This window comes from Camponotus floridanus, unplaced genomic scaffold (assembly GCF_003227725.1).
Source record: "Camponotus floridanus strain SB8 unplaced genomic scaffold, Cflo_v7.5 scaffold65, whole genome shotgun sequence".
Taxonomy (NCBI): domain Eukaryota; kingdom Metazoa; phylum Arthropoda; class Insecta; order Hymenoptera; family Formicidae; genus Camponotus; species Camponotus floridanus.
Window position 1 is genome coordinate 1,115,002 of NW_020229825.1, and position 15,679 is coordinate 1,130,680.

The 15,679-nt window shown below is 34.4% G+C and overlaps 2 protein-coding genes across 2 annotated transcripts in view; one reads left to right on the plus strand and one right to left on the minus strand.

The window, feature by feature from the left end:
- LOC105255190 overlaps positions 1–11,553 on the plus strand; it is a 35,876-nt gene extending 24,323 nt beyond the window's left edge. The window contains exons 27-47 of the mRNA XM_025413348.1: positions 1,840–2,008; positions 2,071–2,107; positions 2,193–2,328; positions 2,408–2,564; positions 2,858–2,986; positions 3,088–3,435; positions 3,885–4,050; positions 4,120–4,273; positions 4,353–4,479; positions 4,590–4,790; positions 4,864–5,033; positions 5,145–5,903; positions 6,471–6,633; positions 7,337–7,678; positions 7,830–8,127; positions 8,216–8,357; positions 8,437–8,636; positions 8,775–8,927; positions 9,019–9,142; positions 9,561–10,362; positions 10,452–11,553. Coding sequence (XP_025269133.1) covers positions 1,840–2,008; positions 2,071–2,107; positions 2,193–2,328; positions 2,408–2,564; positions 2,858–2,986; positions 3,088–3,435; positions 3,885–4,050; positions 4,120–4,273; positions 4,353–4,479; positions 4,590–4,790; positions 4,864–5,033; positions 5,145–5,903; positions 6,471–6,633; positions 7,337–7,678; positions 7,830–8,127; positions 8,216–8,357; positions 8,437–8,636; positions 8,775–8,927; positions 9,019–9,142; positions 9,561–10,362; positions 10,452–10,675 — 5,001 coding nt within the window. The 3' untranslated portion in view covers positions 10,676–11,553. The remainder of the gene's footprint in view (positions 1–1,839; positions 2,009–2,070; positions 2,108–2,192; positions 2,329–2,407; positions 2,565–2,857; positions 2,987–3,087; positions 3,436–3,884; positions 4,051–4,119; positions 4,274–4,352; positions 4,480–4,589; positions 4,791–4,863; positions 5,034–5,144; positions 5,904–6,470; positions 6,634–7,336; positions 7,679–7,829; positions 8,128–8,215; positions 8,358–8,436; positions 8,637–8,774; positions 8,928–9,018; positions 9,143–9,560; positions 10,363–10,451) is intronic.
- LOC105255183 (esterase E4) lies at positions 11,362–14,206 on the minus strand. Its single transcript, XM_011264311.3, has 9 exons — positions 14,022–14,206; positions 13,608–13,902; positions 13,277–13,462; positions 12,990–13,189; positions 12,678–12,834; positions 12,202–12,525; positions 11,934–12,078; positions 11,692–11,854; positions 11,362–11,506 (listed from the first exon to the last, which is right to left on the minus strand). The coding sequence occupies exons 1-8, from the start codon at positions 14,172–14,174 to the stop codon at positions 11,710–11,712; spliced, it is 1,605 nt and encodes a 534-aa protein (XP_011262613.2). The 5' UTR covers positions 14,175–14,206; the 3' UTR covers positions 11,362–11,506; positions 11,692–11,709.
- Positions 14,207–15,679: the final 1,473 nt, after the last annotated feature.

The window sequence follows — 15,679 nt, forward strand, 5'->3', positions numbered from 1 at the left end:
AAAAAAAAGGTGATCACATAACAAAGCATATTATACCCATAGAAGCAAAATGTATTGTATGCGTCAAGTAAATGGCATTGACATTGAATGGTCCCATAAATGGTAACAACGTGCGTTGCACATTATATTTTTTTAATGCGAACAAAAGACACTCGGGAAAAGAATTCGTACTATATCAATCGATAATATATGATAATTCAAAGTAGGAAGTGATGCATTTTTTAATCGCACAGAAACATCCGCACATTTGCATTATTCTGAAATATTTGCATAATCACGAAATGTATACAGTATCCCCTCCACTTTTGTCGTCGGCTTTCTTCGTCGATGGATCAGCACTGTAACGAGCGGCAAAACAGTCGTGTCGCGCAACTTTAACGAACGAACACTTTTAATCAGTTGAACGATGCCTCGCGCAATGCATTTTATATGTATGACACGTGAATTATTTTTATTATATATTTGATTGTGTTTTTTTGTAAGATTTGAAATTTCTGACAAGCAACAAACAAGCATTTAATTAATCTAAATAATATTCACTCCGAAGAATTAAATCCATGTGGAACATAATAGTGTAAGTATAATTATACATTTAAATAATTTATTAGTCGAAAGAGGTAAAATTAAATAATTTTATAAAACAAATAAAAAAAATTCACATGGGATGCAGATTTAAAATAAATTATTAAATATATATATGTTAAAATTTATTTGTATTGAAAACTTTACCGCACAAATCTGTCCTTTCTTGGGATTTCATATATTATATATTATATTGTTTGCATTTAATTTAGATTAAATATGATCAAAGTGAGACCATGAAATTTAAGAAAAATTGAAAATTGATTCCCCCTCTAAACAAATAAATTAAATTTGAATTTTATTACATACAAATATAAATAATTTTTTTCCTAACATATATATAATTATTTGCATATATATATTTATTATTGACATTATCGAAAGTCCTTGCAAGTGTCTGCAATTGATAATTTATGCGCCTGGCTTTCGCAATCAGGAAGTATCCTCCGCATAAATTGAAACGTAGGCGAACCATAATACGACAGGTGTAAGATAAATGTGTCTCAGAGGGTTCATTATGTCACGATCTCAATCCAAGGGTGAAAAATTGTGCGGCTTTCAGCTTGTCTAGACGCTATTAATGGAAATCGAGATCTTTAAATTCATGAGAAACAAGAGTGTATTACGAGAAACGGTAATATACTCAATGGTACTCACGTAATACGCACAACCAGGAGATCGGTCTGCAACGATCTGTTCGACTTTCGCTCCCTATATGGGCTAGAACCATGACGAAGACATCTCTCACTTGTCTTTTCTTGCTCTTTTCCACTTCCAGCAACGCACCGCATGCTGAGTTTTAACCCCGTCTCGTAATCTTACGTAAGAGCTAACTTCTAAAGTCTGTCAATACTACGAGCACGTTGGAAACCACGAGACATTCAATTATATGCAATGCATCACGTTTGAGGAAATTGTAAACATCATCCCGCAAAACAATTTCGTTGTTTATTGTGATTTTTATTTAATGTTGTTGATGACGGATAACGTCGCAAAAATATTAATCTGACATTAAAATTATTCCTTTATATCGCTCTCGACGATGTAATGTCGCTCTAGTAGCTGAGTTATGCATGTTATTGTCGTCAGCGATAAAACTCATATGTGTGAGGTAAGCGAGAACAGAGAGCTTCGATAAGAAGTAGTATAAACATTCGTGATGCATAGCATTCTAGCCCGACTGAATTTACAAGTATTTGCGTTACTCGCCACCTTAGATTCTTGAATATTCATATTATCTTTTGCACGTTCTTGCAGCCCGATTATTACAAAGACGCGCCTCACTTCCGGCTGGTGGGCGCAGGACCACAATATCGCTTGGAAATCCCTTACGCTAAACTCGACTTCACTGGAACGTACTCCGTGATCGCTCGCAACTGCCATGGGGAAGCTAAAGCTGTAATTTCCCTGCAAATTTATGCCAAAGGTGAGACGCGAACGTGAAATTTTAGTTTACATCGCGCATTCAATCAACAACGATTTTTTCAGGTCAAGGCAAAGAGGAACAGACGCAAAAATCTCACGGGCAAGTTGATTGCATAATATAATTATATATGTATAAGATAAATTATCTATCTGTTCACTAATGAAACAAACATTAAACTCTGTAGAAAAGTGATGACCCTGCCGATTATAAAGAGGGAACTGCGAGATCTCAGATGTTGCGACGGTGACGCTGTCTCTCTAGAGTGTAAAGTTTACGCGACGCCGGAACCGCCATTGATTCGCTGGGAACGAGGAGGCAAAGTAATAAGAAAATGCCTTATTAATAGTCACTCGCGGTTGACAAAAAGTGCAATATAAAATATAAAATATCTTTCGTTAGATTATATCTATGATGGGCGATTTCGCCGCCGAATTCGACGGCGAAACGGCGCGATTAAGTATTCAGCACGTCTATCCGGAGGATGAAGGAGAGTACACGTGTGTGGCTTACAACGACCTTGGAAAGGCGTACACATCAGCGTGTCTAGTTGTGGATGGTAATAATCCTCGAGACTGCTTTACAAAAGCATTCCGAATAAAGACGCACCGCGAATTGTGACCATCTCCTTGAATTGACTTTGTTATGCTAATATGCGGTCACGTTCAAAAATTATGTAACGTAAGCATGACTAAATTCAAGATAATCATAGTTTTTTTAGCTTTCGTGCGACGTATACGCGTTAAACTCATGTCATCACACACGTACATACAAGTCAAAACTTATAATCTCAAGTATATTTATAAATGAATTTATCACCTCAAATATTCCGAATCGATATCTGTGTCGTAGTACCCGAGGGAAAGGAAAGTACACTGAGTCAAAGATTGACGAGGCCAGTAGGTCTGTTGTCCGCAGGATCAACACCGAGGTCGACGCCGAGATCGACGCCAATCAGAAGCTTGTCACCAGCGGTGTCACGTAAGCGAAAAGCTCGACCTAGAAGTTTAAAGAAGAGAATATTAATATAAATAAGATGATAAAATGGAAGAGATTAATTAAACGAGAGAAATTATTTTCAGATGGACGCGAGTTCAGATCACCGCAAGTTCTGCCGCGAGGCGGCACGTCGTCGAAGCGACCGAAGGTTTGTCCGCCGAAATTTTACGCGGTGCCGCACAATCGTCTGGTTCAGGAAGGCGAGACTGTGCGTTTCCAATGCGCGGTGGTCGGTCATCCCGCGCCCTGGATAAGATGGGACAAGAATGGTACCATCGTGACACCGAGTACGAGGATCTCCATCAAGGAACGAGACGACGTGAAGATACTTGAGATCGTGGACGTAATGCGAGAGGATGCTGGTCTCTACAGAGTGACGGCGGAGAACGATTTTGGCCGGATCGAAGCCAGTGCTCGTCTGGAAGTAATAAGTACGTATACATCTCGCAGAAAAAAATATACATTTTCTTTTTAAATTAAAAATACAAAGGCAATAATCACTGCGTCAAGTTGAACGTAGCAAAAATATATTAAATTGATTTATCAGCATGAAGTCATAATGAATCGAATAATTGCATGGATGTAAAGCGTAAATGTAAAAAAGCTAAAAATTATAATCAAATTAAAAGAATATTATTATTGCAAAAATTAGCAGATTGAAAGTCGTCATCAACTCGTCTTTTTATGACTTCACGCTGATAAGTCAATTTAATATATTTTTGCTACGTTCAACTTGGCGCAGTGATTATTGCCTTTGTATTTTTAATTTAATTTTTGATTGTTATCCTCAAGCACTCTTTTTATAATTTTAATTTTCTTTTTATACATTTTATATAAACCTTTTCCTTCTTCTAATATTAAATTTGTGAATCGGGAAAAGGTCGATATGAATCAACAAGTCGGACTATCAGGACCAGAAGCGCCTCACCTAGGACTTATCCTTCGTTCGATCGGAGTCTTCTGTCGACTACCAGCAGAATAAGCGAACGTTTGCAGCTGGAATGCCGTATAAGAGGAACACCGAGTGTAACGCCGACGTGGTACAGGTAAAAACGTAGAGACTTTATCGATATAATTTTGATTTGCAATAAATATTATTTATAAATTTTATCTAGAAACGGACGACCGTTGGAACGATCCGCTAGAATAAAGAGATACTTTGACGGCACGACAGCCAAAATCGAAATATCGAAAGTAAAGGCCAGTGACGCGGGTGAATATACGTGCGTAGCGACTAACGTCCTCGGATCAACGAAAAGTAGCTGTCAGGTGAATGAATGCTCATTATGAATTATGAATTATTTGTCAGTAGCTTCTTCGCGTTACGATTTCTTTAACTTATCCTCAGGTAACCGTATTAGATCCGCGTGACTCGTCTATCGCGGACAAGAACGCACCGCGATTTCTACGATCGTTGCCGGAAGAGTCGATTATCATGGAAAATCATTGTCATGAATTTCAGGCAGGAGTCACAGGTAGAATTTATCTTAATCTTTAAATATAGTCACTTGGCTGAGCTTTCGAAAAAAATAATGAAATATAATTTCAATAAAATATGTTACTTACTTCTGTTATTTCTTCTCAGGTACACCTCCTTTCACGATCACTTGGTTCAAGGACGGTCGCGAATTACCTGACAACGATTATTATAGATACGTCATATATGGAGACGGCGGAGTTGCTCTTAGATTATCTCAGGTTCGCCCGCAAGATGCCGGTGAATACACCTGTGTCGTGCGAAACGATTTCGGTGTTGTGTCCTGTAATAGTCTTTTTGCTGTTCAAGGTTTGATTTATTTTTACTTTTATATATTCTTTGTTATTAGATTCTTTAAAATGTTTTCAATGTTTTGAAACAGACTACAAGGACGCCCCAAAATTGGCATTACAATTTACAAAGACTCCATTGTCAGTAATCGCTGTTAAAGGTGGTACCGCTTGTTTCTGTGCCCGAATGCAGTGTGAAAAAACCATGGAACTTGTTTGGACGATTAACGGAAAAGATGCTAGAGAAAATGCAAAGTGTAAAGTATGTAAAATAAAAGATATAAGATAGAGACGTAATTAAATACGCATTAATTCTTAATTAAACATTATTATTTTGCACATTTGCTGTTAATTGTCATTTATATGTTTAAAGATCGAAAGAGATGGCAACGTCAGCATCTTAAGAATACGCGACGTATCGTCGCGTGAGACAGGGGAGATTCGATGCACAGTCTCCGTGAATGGAAAGGGTCCATCCATCAGTTGCACTGCTAAACTGCAGCTACAACGTTCGCTACACGATTCTATCGACAGAAGCCTTCCGTCGGTTTCTGTAATGACAAAGCCCGAAGATATTCAATCTCATGCACAGGCTAAGCTGACGAATAATAATAACGCAGGCATGTCAGAAAAAATCACGGAGCTATCGTTATTGAAACGTCGACAAGGACGCGAGAAATCTCCGACGCGAATCAGATCATCGTCGTTTCCTCGTCGAATCGTATCGTGTACTAAAAATATTTCTCCTTTGCCAGCAAAAAAACGCATTCTTAATAATGCGTCAGCTGATAATCGGAAATCACGCTTTGAAAACAATTTATCGCGAAAAATTACAAAGAATTTAGATAGTAACGCAGAAATGTCAAACGATCTAAAGTTATCATCTTCGTTCAACGAAATAAATGAAGTAGACATTTCGATAAAGTTATTATCATCTAAGAAACCGGAGCAATTTTACCAAGATACTAATGTCGTATCGAACGAAGAATGTGCGAAATCGCTCGTAGAAGAGTTGATGAAAGCTACAATAATAAAAGATCCAGCTGACATCGCCGTATTTAGAGGAAACAGCGCAGTAGTCACAGCAACTTATCAGGGACGTCCCGAACCGACGGTTAAGTGGCTTCGAGTGGTAGGTTTGCTTTCTTTGTTTGTACTTTATCGATTAGTACCAAGTTAGAAATATTTTAATAATATGACATGTAATTCTTATTCTCGCGCGAGCAAATTTTGCGTATGAAAGAGGCAACTGTTGCTCATAATAGGCGCTCTGTTTCGAAATTATAATTATAAACTACTTCGATATAATTAATGCAATCACACTATTTAATCTAAGCGAGATTCTATCGGTCTCCAAGTCTCCACGATGCAGATGAACACTGTAGCATAATTTTCTTATACAGAAATTAATATTGTCAATTATTCAAAATGATCGTTTGCTTATCTTTAGCCGCGAGAAATATGTTGACACCATTTCTTATTATAATACGTATAAAATCCCCACCAATATGTGCCAGATGTGTAAATTTCTGGAAAGCTAATCGAGATATATACATTTCGGTCATCATTATTCGGGCGTCAGTGCCGTACAGCTACTTGCGCAGCTGGCATCAATCAATTTTATCTGTCTTACATTAGTATCTTGATGATAACTTTGATATATTTCATATAAAGCGAAACATTTTTATTTTAATTTAAGAATCGCGAACTGCAGCCGGATGAGAAGATTAAGATAATCAGCGGGAACGGTACGTCTTGCCTGACACTAGACAATGTGACATACGATCACGCTGGAAAATACGAAGTCTCGGTGGAAAATCTACTGGGCAAAGAACGAAGATTCTTTAGTTTAGCTGTGGAAGGTACGTATCATTCATTTTTATACATGTATGTTCGTTCGCTTCCTCCTGCGACTCGTATTCAAAAATTACACGCTAGATTTATTACACGCTTAGATGACTCGGTACTGTTCGATTCGACCTTGGCTTAATTAAGTCCAATTACGCGCGGAGCATCAGTGTGTGTCTCTGATCAATAACAATGTTCAGTTAGAATCTTCCGAAATGATAGCATGTTCCACGCACTCGTATAATATGTAGAACGAGATATCGTTCCACGTGCGTAAATGCGTGTTACACGGTCCAGTTCCTTTCCTCGCGTACAAGGTAGACAGCAGTCTCACGTGACACACCGCGCAATAATTCCTCCTTCCCGCGCTTCCTCCCCCATCAGCATTCCACCTCCACTTCCTCTTTCCTCGAGACCGCGGTATGTCTAACATAAGTCTGTCGGTGAAAAGACGCGTGTACCGCGAGAGAGAAGTGATATGGGCGATGTATCTTAACGACGTAGCGTAATGACATGCAGATTTGTTTCAAAACGCACGCAATCGCGCTCCGAATCTGTGCTTGACGTTTCGCAAAGTTATCTGTAAAATCTGAATTAATCGCGCGTCGATAATATTTATAAAGTGAGAGAGCAGCGTGTACCATAAATATATTGTTTAGTTACTGATTTTTACGAGGATGAAGATGCGCTGAAAAAGAAATCCTGGTTTCTATTCAGGTCCACCTGAGCCAATCGCGGATAAACCGAGTGTGAACCTTAGCACTGGCCAAGCTACGATTGTTTGGAGATCGCCACCTTATGACGGAGGTCGCACGGTAATCGGATATACGGTAGAAGCAAAACACGCAGGTGAAAACACGTGGATGGTAATTGCCGAGTCTTGTCATTCGCTGAGTCATACGGTATCTTCAGCTGAAACGAATTTAGTGATTCCGGGCGAGAGTTACCGTTTCCGCGTCCGAGCTGAAAATATTCACGGTCTCAGCGATCCAAGCATGGAATCAGATTCTGTCAGAATTCCAAAGGAAGGAGAAACAATGTTGCAAGAAGAGGAAGAAGGTGATAATTTATTCTTAAGCGGAGAGATACGACTTTATAATATTTTATATTACGTACAATTATTTTTAAAAAATCTAAAAAATTATTTTAATAAATGTATAAAAAATTAATTAATTGATAACCATTAAGAAATAATCGTTTTATTTTTTAGATGAATTTGAGCCGAGCTTTGCGGCTCGTATAGTAGAACCGGAAGACGGAAAGTTGTTCGGAGAAAGATATAATGTTCTTGAAGAATTAGGAAAAGGCCGATACGGTATAGTTAAGAAAGTCATCGAGCAAGAGACGGACATGAGTTTCGCTGCCAAATTTGTTAAAACAATCAAAGCGAAAGATCGCGAACAGGTGCGCGAAGAAATCAAAATTATGAACATATTAAGGCATCCTAAGCTTCTACTATTGGCTGCTGCTTACGAAAGTCCTCGCGAAACCATACTGATCACGGAATAGTAAGTATACGATATCAATCACTATATTTTAATTATTTGCATATTAAATTTTAATAATATTTCAATATTGTTTTTTTTTTTACTTTAGTATTTCAGGTGGAGAACTATTCGAGAGGGTAGTAGCTGATGATTTTACTTTAACCGAGAGAGACAGTATCCTCTTCATGCGACAAATTTGTCAGGGAGTCGAATATATGCACAAGAACAAAATCGTACATCTTGATTTAAAAGTATGGTTTTCGCAGATAATAAATTATTAATTTGTGATATATATTCGAGCTAAACAGAGTAATTTGTTTTATCTTACAGCCCGAAAATATAATGTGTCGTACACGTACTTCTCATCAGATTAAACTGATCGACTTTGGATTGGCTCAAACTTTAAAATCCGATACACCGATTAGAGTACTTTTTGGTACACCGGAATTTATTCCACCGGAAATCATAAGTTACGAGCCTATCGGCACCGAGTCCGATATGTGGAGCGTCGGTGTAATTTGTTATGTCCTGTAAGTATTAATTATTTTTTATTTTAATTAATTTAATTTTAATTTTAATTTTAATAATTATATTTAAAAATAATTAGAAAAATAATAAATTATTTAAACGATAATATATTGGACTAATTAAACCTTTATTATGCATAGGCTCACCGGTTTATCGCCATTCATGGGAGATAACGATGCCGAGACCTTTGCTAATATCACACGAGCGGATTATGATTTAGAAGACGAAGCTTTCGATGCCATATCGAATAACGCCAAGGATTTTATTAGTGGATTACTAATCAAACGAAAAGAGTACATTTTTAATATTTTTCATATTTTAAGAAATATTTAGCTTTAGGTTCAGATAAATTTAAATCTCCTCTCTATGATTTGTTCGACATAGATTACGTATGTCAGCCACACAGTGTTTAGAACATCCATGGTTAGCGCAACACGCTGCAACAATGAGCAGAATAGCTTTGCCGACTGAAAAATTAAAGAAGTTCATTATACGAAGAAAATGGCAGGTGTGAATCAATAGATTTTTCCGAAAATTTAAATTTAAATTATTGGGTATCATTAATTTGTGTAACATTAAACACTAAGTAAAACATAACAAAATGTAAATATACGAAGAGATAGATCAATATATTCTTTTCAAAACAAGGAATATCCAGGAGATGGCATGTTCCATTAAAAATTAAAAAACATTAAAAATTTAATTGATACTTATTTGAAATATATTTTCACATTGATTTTTCTTTAAAAAAAAATTGAATTCAATTGATCTCAATTGAACTCAATTTATCGCAATAAAACATAACATCAAGCGATACTTAATAGCATAGCTTTTGTGTAGTTTGAGATATTGTTTGTTTTTTAAATAATCTTAGCATGTGTTTATAAATGTTGCGTGTGCACGCGTTGCGCTATTTATTTCAACAGAAAACAGGAAATGCCATTCGCGCACTGGGAAGAATGGCTATTCTTTCGGCAAACAGTAGACTCAGTCCCACAGCAACGGCAGAGTCATCACCTACGCTCGAGCAACGATTCGAGATGCAATATTCTGATGATAGACTTAAATCAATTCGCACTGCTATCGATGAAGATACGGAACATGTCGTGACAGACGCGAAAGAAAATTCTGCTGAGACAGAATCATGGACGCATCCCACTTATAAAATGATTGAAATAAATACCGAAATAGAAGAGACACCGGCGAAGGAAGAAAGCTTAAGTGATCTTTCAAATCAGGTCGAAGAAAAAACGTCTAAATTACATATCGAATTAATTCCAAAAATACAGAACGTCACGACGCGTCTGGAAATTTTAGCGTCGAAAGAGAACGAGAAAAGTGACAAGGAATTAATCGAAAAATCTTCCCAAATGGATGCTATTCCGAAATCACAAGTATTGCACAGGGTATTTCGTGGCGATTCACGCGATTCCGGAATAGGTGATTGCGGCTCGAACCAGATGACATCCTCATTACAAATGGATGAATTAGAAATAGAGTCCACTATCGTAGAAGAAGTAGATCATGAAACTCACAACCGAGAAAGTAAACAAACGTTCAGGAAGGAAGAAAATCAACAAAGTTCTACAAGGATCACACACGTAGCAAGTTTATCACAAGGCCAAAAAAATCCTCTTCACGATTCCGGAATTATTGCGAGTAATGACAAGGTAGTTACAAAGAGTGACGTAACTAAAGCTTCGTGTGAAACTAATCCTGTGCGGAAAGGTGTGTGTAAGCGCGATTAACTTTTCTTGCTCATAATATCGATAATCATTCATCACGTTTAATAAAACAATATTATTGAAATTTTACAGTTGCCGATGAAAGTTCGAACGCAAGGATATTAAGCGGACGTAACCACGATAGATTCCTTCCAACCGGAAAGGTAAGTCGCACGGCCAAGATATTCGAAAGAGAGAGTGGAACATCGAAATCGGACAATTCACAGGTTCCGCAACGCGCGTATCCTGCCGCTTTGGTCACAGGAAAGCCACACAACGAAAGAATACAGAAAGCTTTCGCGTTCTGGAATAAATAAAAATATCTGTCGAAAATAGCCTGGCACTGAATAAAATACAAATTGAAGTAGATAAAACTTCGTATCACTTTCAAGATAGAAATGCATTGTTATCGATATAGAAATGCATTGTTTATGAGAAATCACGAATATATAGAGATATTGTTCTTTACGCACATATACGTATGTAAAGTAGTGACGTACAATCTGTTGACATACACTTGTTGAAGTCATAATCCTTGCTCGCGTTCCTAACATTCAAAAATAAATATAAATTGTTTTATCAATTATATCAATATCAAAGTCGATTTTACGAAGAGAGAAGCACTTGTGAGTGGTCATTTTCACTTTTATAAAAAAACCTTTATAAAAAAGCAATTTGTAACATTTTTGTATCATAGAGTTTGAGAGAAAATTCAGCTCTCAGAATCTGCGCAATTTGTTTCTTATTTTTTTTATTTAAACGCTAATATTATAATTACATTCGTAAATTGAAAGAATATTTTTATGCTACATTAAAAATAGATTTCAGTTCTCAATGTAATTTTGAAAATCAGTGTTATATATAGCTATATTTATGTGCATGCGATTGATACTTTTGTTAAATATAGCATATTTTATAATATATATGTAAAACATTTTTAAAAAATGCGAAATTGAAAATATACTATATTTCTTGATGATTGATTTAATATATATATATATATCTGGTATAATATTCTTCAGTACAGAATAATAATATATTTATGCTGGGAACGCGCATAAGTGCACTCTATTAAATCAAAAATGATTATTTTTGCAAACATATCCCTGCAGTTGTATTGCAAAGATGAGATGGACAACGCCTGTAATCTATTTATAAGTTATTTACATAGAGAAATAAAGGATTTATCTATGTATTTGAATTATATTAATAAATATTCCTATACATGAGAAAGATATTTATTATTTAATATGATATCCATTAAAGTAAGTATTAAAAAATGTTTATAATCTATATAAACTCTCTATAACTATTAAAATTTCAATCAACTTACTTAATATTTGTGCAATTTTTACATATCTAAATCGCCGAATATACCATTATCAGTAATTGTTAAAAGTTGAAGAGTGTCACCAATATCCAAGTAATTAAAGCTATCAGCTGTTGCTGGTAACCAAATAGTACTTATATCCTCATCAATGACAGGTGTAGGATTTCTAAGAAATGAGAAAATATATTTTTTTTTATTTTAAGATACAATTTTTAACAAATGATTTAAGAGAATTTATAACTTACCCTGTCTTTGCAAAATTAGCCCACATTTTCGTAAGAATTTCTGATATTTCCCGATCTTTTGTACCTATTGCTGGCGGTTTAGGATCATCGACTTTACATTTTGGTTGGTAAAAAAGATATGACATATCGTCTGTATGAGAGGCTCCTAAAATATTAAAATATTAATTACATAACATAAAATTAAATAACACAAAAATTATGTACCACTAAACAAATAGTGAAGATTCGAATTCGGCCAATCTAGAAATTTTATAAATTGTATATTTACCAATCATAGGCAGATTATTTAACAAAAGTTTTGTGATAGTCATTTCATTTCCGACATAGGAAAAATTATAGTGGTAGATCGGTGACTGCTTCTTTTTTCTTTGATTATTTACAAAATTTTTAACAGGAATAGAAAACCACAAATCACTCAGGAATTGTACAAAAGATGGAATACTCTCTTTAGTAAATGACTTATTATGAAAATAATGCTGTTTAACTTGCTCCGTCAATCGCGTTATCTTTTCTGAGTCTTGTGAGTTTGTAAGCTTTTTTAGCAGAAGCTCTATATCTGCGTACTTTGCATTTAAAAATTCTTCACTAGTATCTGTGAACAGAGAAGAATAATTTATTAATTTAAGAAAAATAAACTCATTACATAAATATTATGAAAATTCAAACAAAATGCACAATGTGTTTCAGCCTGTTCACATGTAACTAAATTCACTAAATGTCACTAAATTCGAACATTTTTAATACCTTTAAAAAACATTATATATTCATGAGAAGTAAAACCAACTATAATTGGTATATCATTATCATTATCAAGTAATTGAGAAAGAGGGCATGGCAGAAAAGATCTTTTGGATTTCTCATCGATCGTAGGTCCAAACGGTATATTACAAATGCGCGCTTCCTACAAAATATTTTTAAATATAATTAAGAATAACAGGTATTATAAATTTGTTATAATACTTAAGATATATAAATAACTCCTCGAACATTAAATAATTAAATTAATTCAATATTAGAGATAGAATAAAATAAATATATATAAAAAGAATAATTTACTTGCGGAGTGAGAACTTTATATTGCGCATTGACAATTTCGGCGGCAGGTACCGTTTGAAGAAACTCAATAACTTCTCTAGGATCCTTAGACTTATTACCAAATATTGAAGCAAGCTTAAAAGTATTGGCTTCTACATTCTCTATTAGCGCCCAAGGACACGTAGCTATACCACTCTGAAGAATGGCCTTGTGAAAAAGACCTAGAGATACGAGTAACGATAAGTATTAATTTTGTCAACAAGAATAATTTCATTATTTTGTCATTATTTTTAATATTAAAAGCTTACCTTTAGATAACGGCGAGAGCATCAGTAAATGTACAGATGAACCGCCTGCACTAATACCAAAAATAGTGATGTTGTTCGGATCTCCGCCAAAAGCCTCGATGTTTTCCTTGATCCATTTTAATGCGGCAACTTGATCCTTCAAGCCTTGATTTCCGCTTGCTACTTCATGACCTATATTTAAGAAACCTTGAAAAATGAAAACTTTATAATGTACGTGAATTAACAAATAACACGTGTGTATTTTGACATATCTTGAGATGTAAATACGCGATAAGAAATTTTTATATTTTCTAAAAAAGAAATACATCTAGTTAAGAATACAAAATCTTACCTAAAGCACCGAGTCTGTAATTTATAGATACTAGAATGATATCTTTTGTGATAAGATAATCAGGTCGTGTGGCAATATCATTACCATTGCCAATAAGATAAGCCCCTCCATGAATCCACACCATAACCGGATTTTGTGTTGTTCGATAGATATTGTATGGTATATAAACATTAAGATAAAGACAATCTTCGCTGCCAATTATTGCTTCAATTGGCAATTGTTGCCATTGTATGCAAATATCACCATTTTTGGAAGAATCTCGGATACCTTCCCAAGAAGCCGGAGGTTCCGGATCCTAATTTCAAACAATAGTAAAATACGATTCTATGAAAATATAGACATCATATAGAAAAATGAATAAAAGATTATATAAATTTGCGACTTAATAAGGCAACTTAATATTTATTATTATACCTTAAATCTTAACTCGTTCACTGGCGGAGCAGCAAAAGGTATGCCTTTAAAAGCGAGGTAACGAGAACCGAGAACATTATCTTCGAAAATTCCTTGTAGTTTTCCTTCCTTCACAGTCACGATCGGTCTTTCCATGATGGAATATGAATTCATACTTTCTACTCTCTGACAGTCACGTAGCAGAATGCAGAATATATTAGATAGTGTTATCTTTATACTTTATATACCTTCAATAGAGATATTATTGAAATAATGATAAGCCATATATAGCATGCAGTACATATATATATATATATATATATATATATATATATGTACTGCATGCTATATATGGCTTATCATTATTTCAATATATATATATATTTCAATATATATATATATATTTCTTGTGCATGACAATTGATAACCTACACAATGTAACATTACGTACACAACAAAAATGTAAAGCTGGAAACGATGAAATTTTCAGTTTTCCAAAATGTTGATCGAGTCAGTTATCAATAAAAACTAAAATCTCAGATAATAATATATTCGTTTCAAAAACGTTTCATAATCGACTCTTCGCGTTCCTAATTTAAAATATCTACTTGAAAAACATTAAGAGATATGTTTCTTTTCTGATAAAAAAAACGTTTAAAACACTTTTTCTTCTTTTATTCGTTAACATTTATTCGTAAACATTTATTTTCTCATGGAATTATATATAATAAATATATATAAATTATATATAAATTAATATATATATTTATATATATATATATATATATATATATATATAAAATTAATATGTAAATAAATTAATACGATAAATGTTTCAAAAATTTTTAAAATCATAATATATACATATTTCTCTGATTTATTATATTATATATGAACTATTATATTATATTATATATACAGGGTGTCCACCAATTTTCGACCTTAACGAAATAAAGAAGTAGATTGGCTCAAATTAAGAAGGAATGATCTGTATTGTTTTGGGATTGTCGCAATAATTAATATTAAATAAAGAAATATTAAATAAAGAAGATCGGCCAATCTACGTGAGTATATAATATTTATATTTATCGAATAAAAAAGCGAGTCGGAACGCAATCAGTCGAATAGTAAATTAAATATTTATATATACCAAACGAAAAGATGAATCAGAATGCATTCGTTCGATTAATTCGTTAAAAATTTATATATATGTATATAACGAATTAATCGAACGAATGCATTCCGATTCATCTTTTCGTTTGGTATATATAAATATTTAATTGACTATTCGACTGATTGCGTTCCGACTCGCTTTTTTATTCGATATATATAAATATTATACTTAAGTGTGAGTCCAAGAAGTAGATTTCGGATATTCTCTGTAAGTCAGCCGCTCCTCGGGCGATTGGGACGAGATTTAAACGGTAGTGCCGCGAAATGGTGTAGAATTTTATGCAAAAAGAACGAAATTGCTATCGCATCCGGAAGTCGAGATATAAATTGGCCGTTTTTCGTATGCGCGCGTTCGATTTATACTATCTATATTTGTACATCCATGATATCGTTTCTACAGTGTATAGCACTGTATCTAATCCATAGACGTATGTACATGCAATATATAGACCGCATTTTCCCACTCTCTCTTTTGTGTGGACATGAAATTTTAGAAAGAAAGAGCT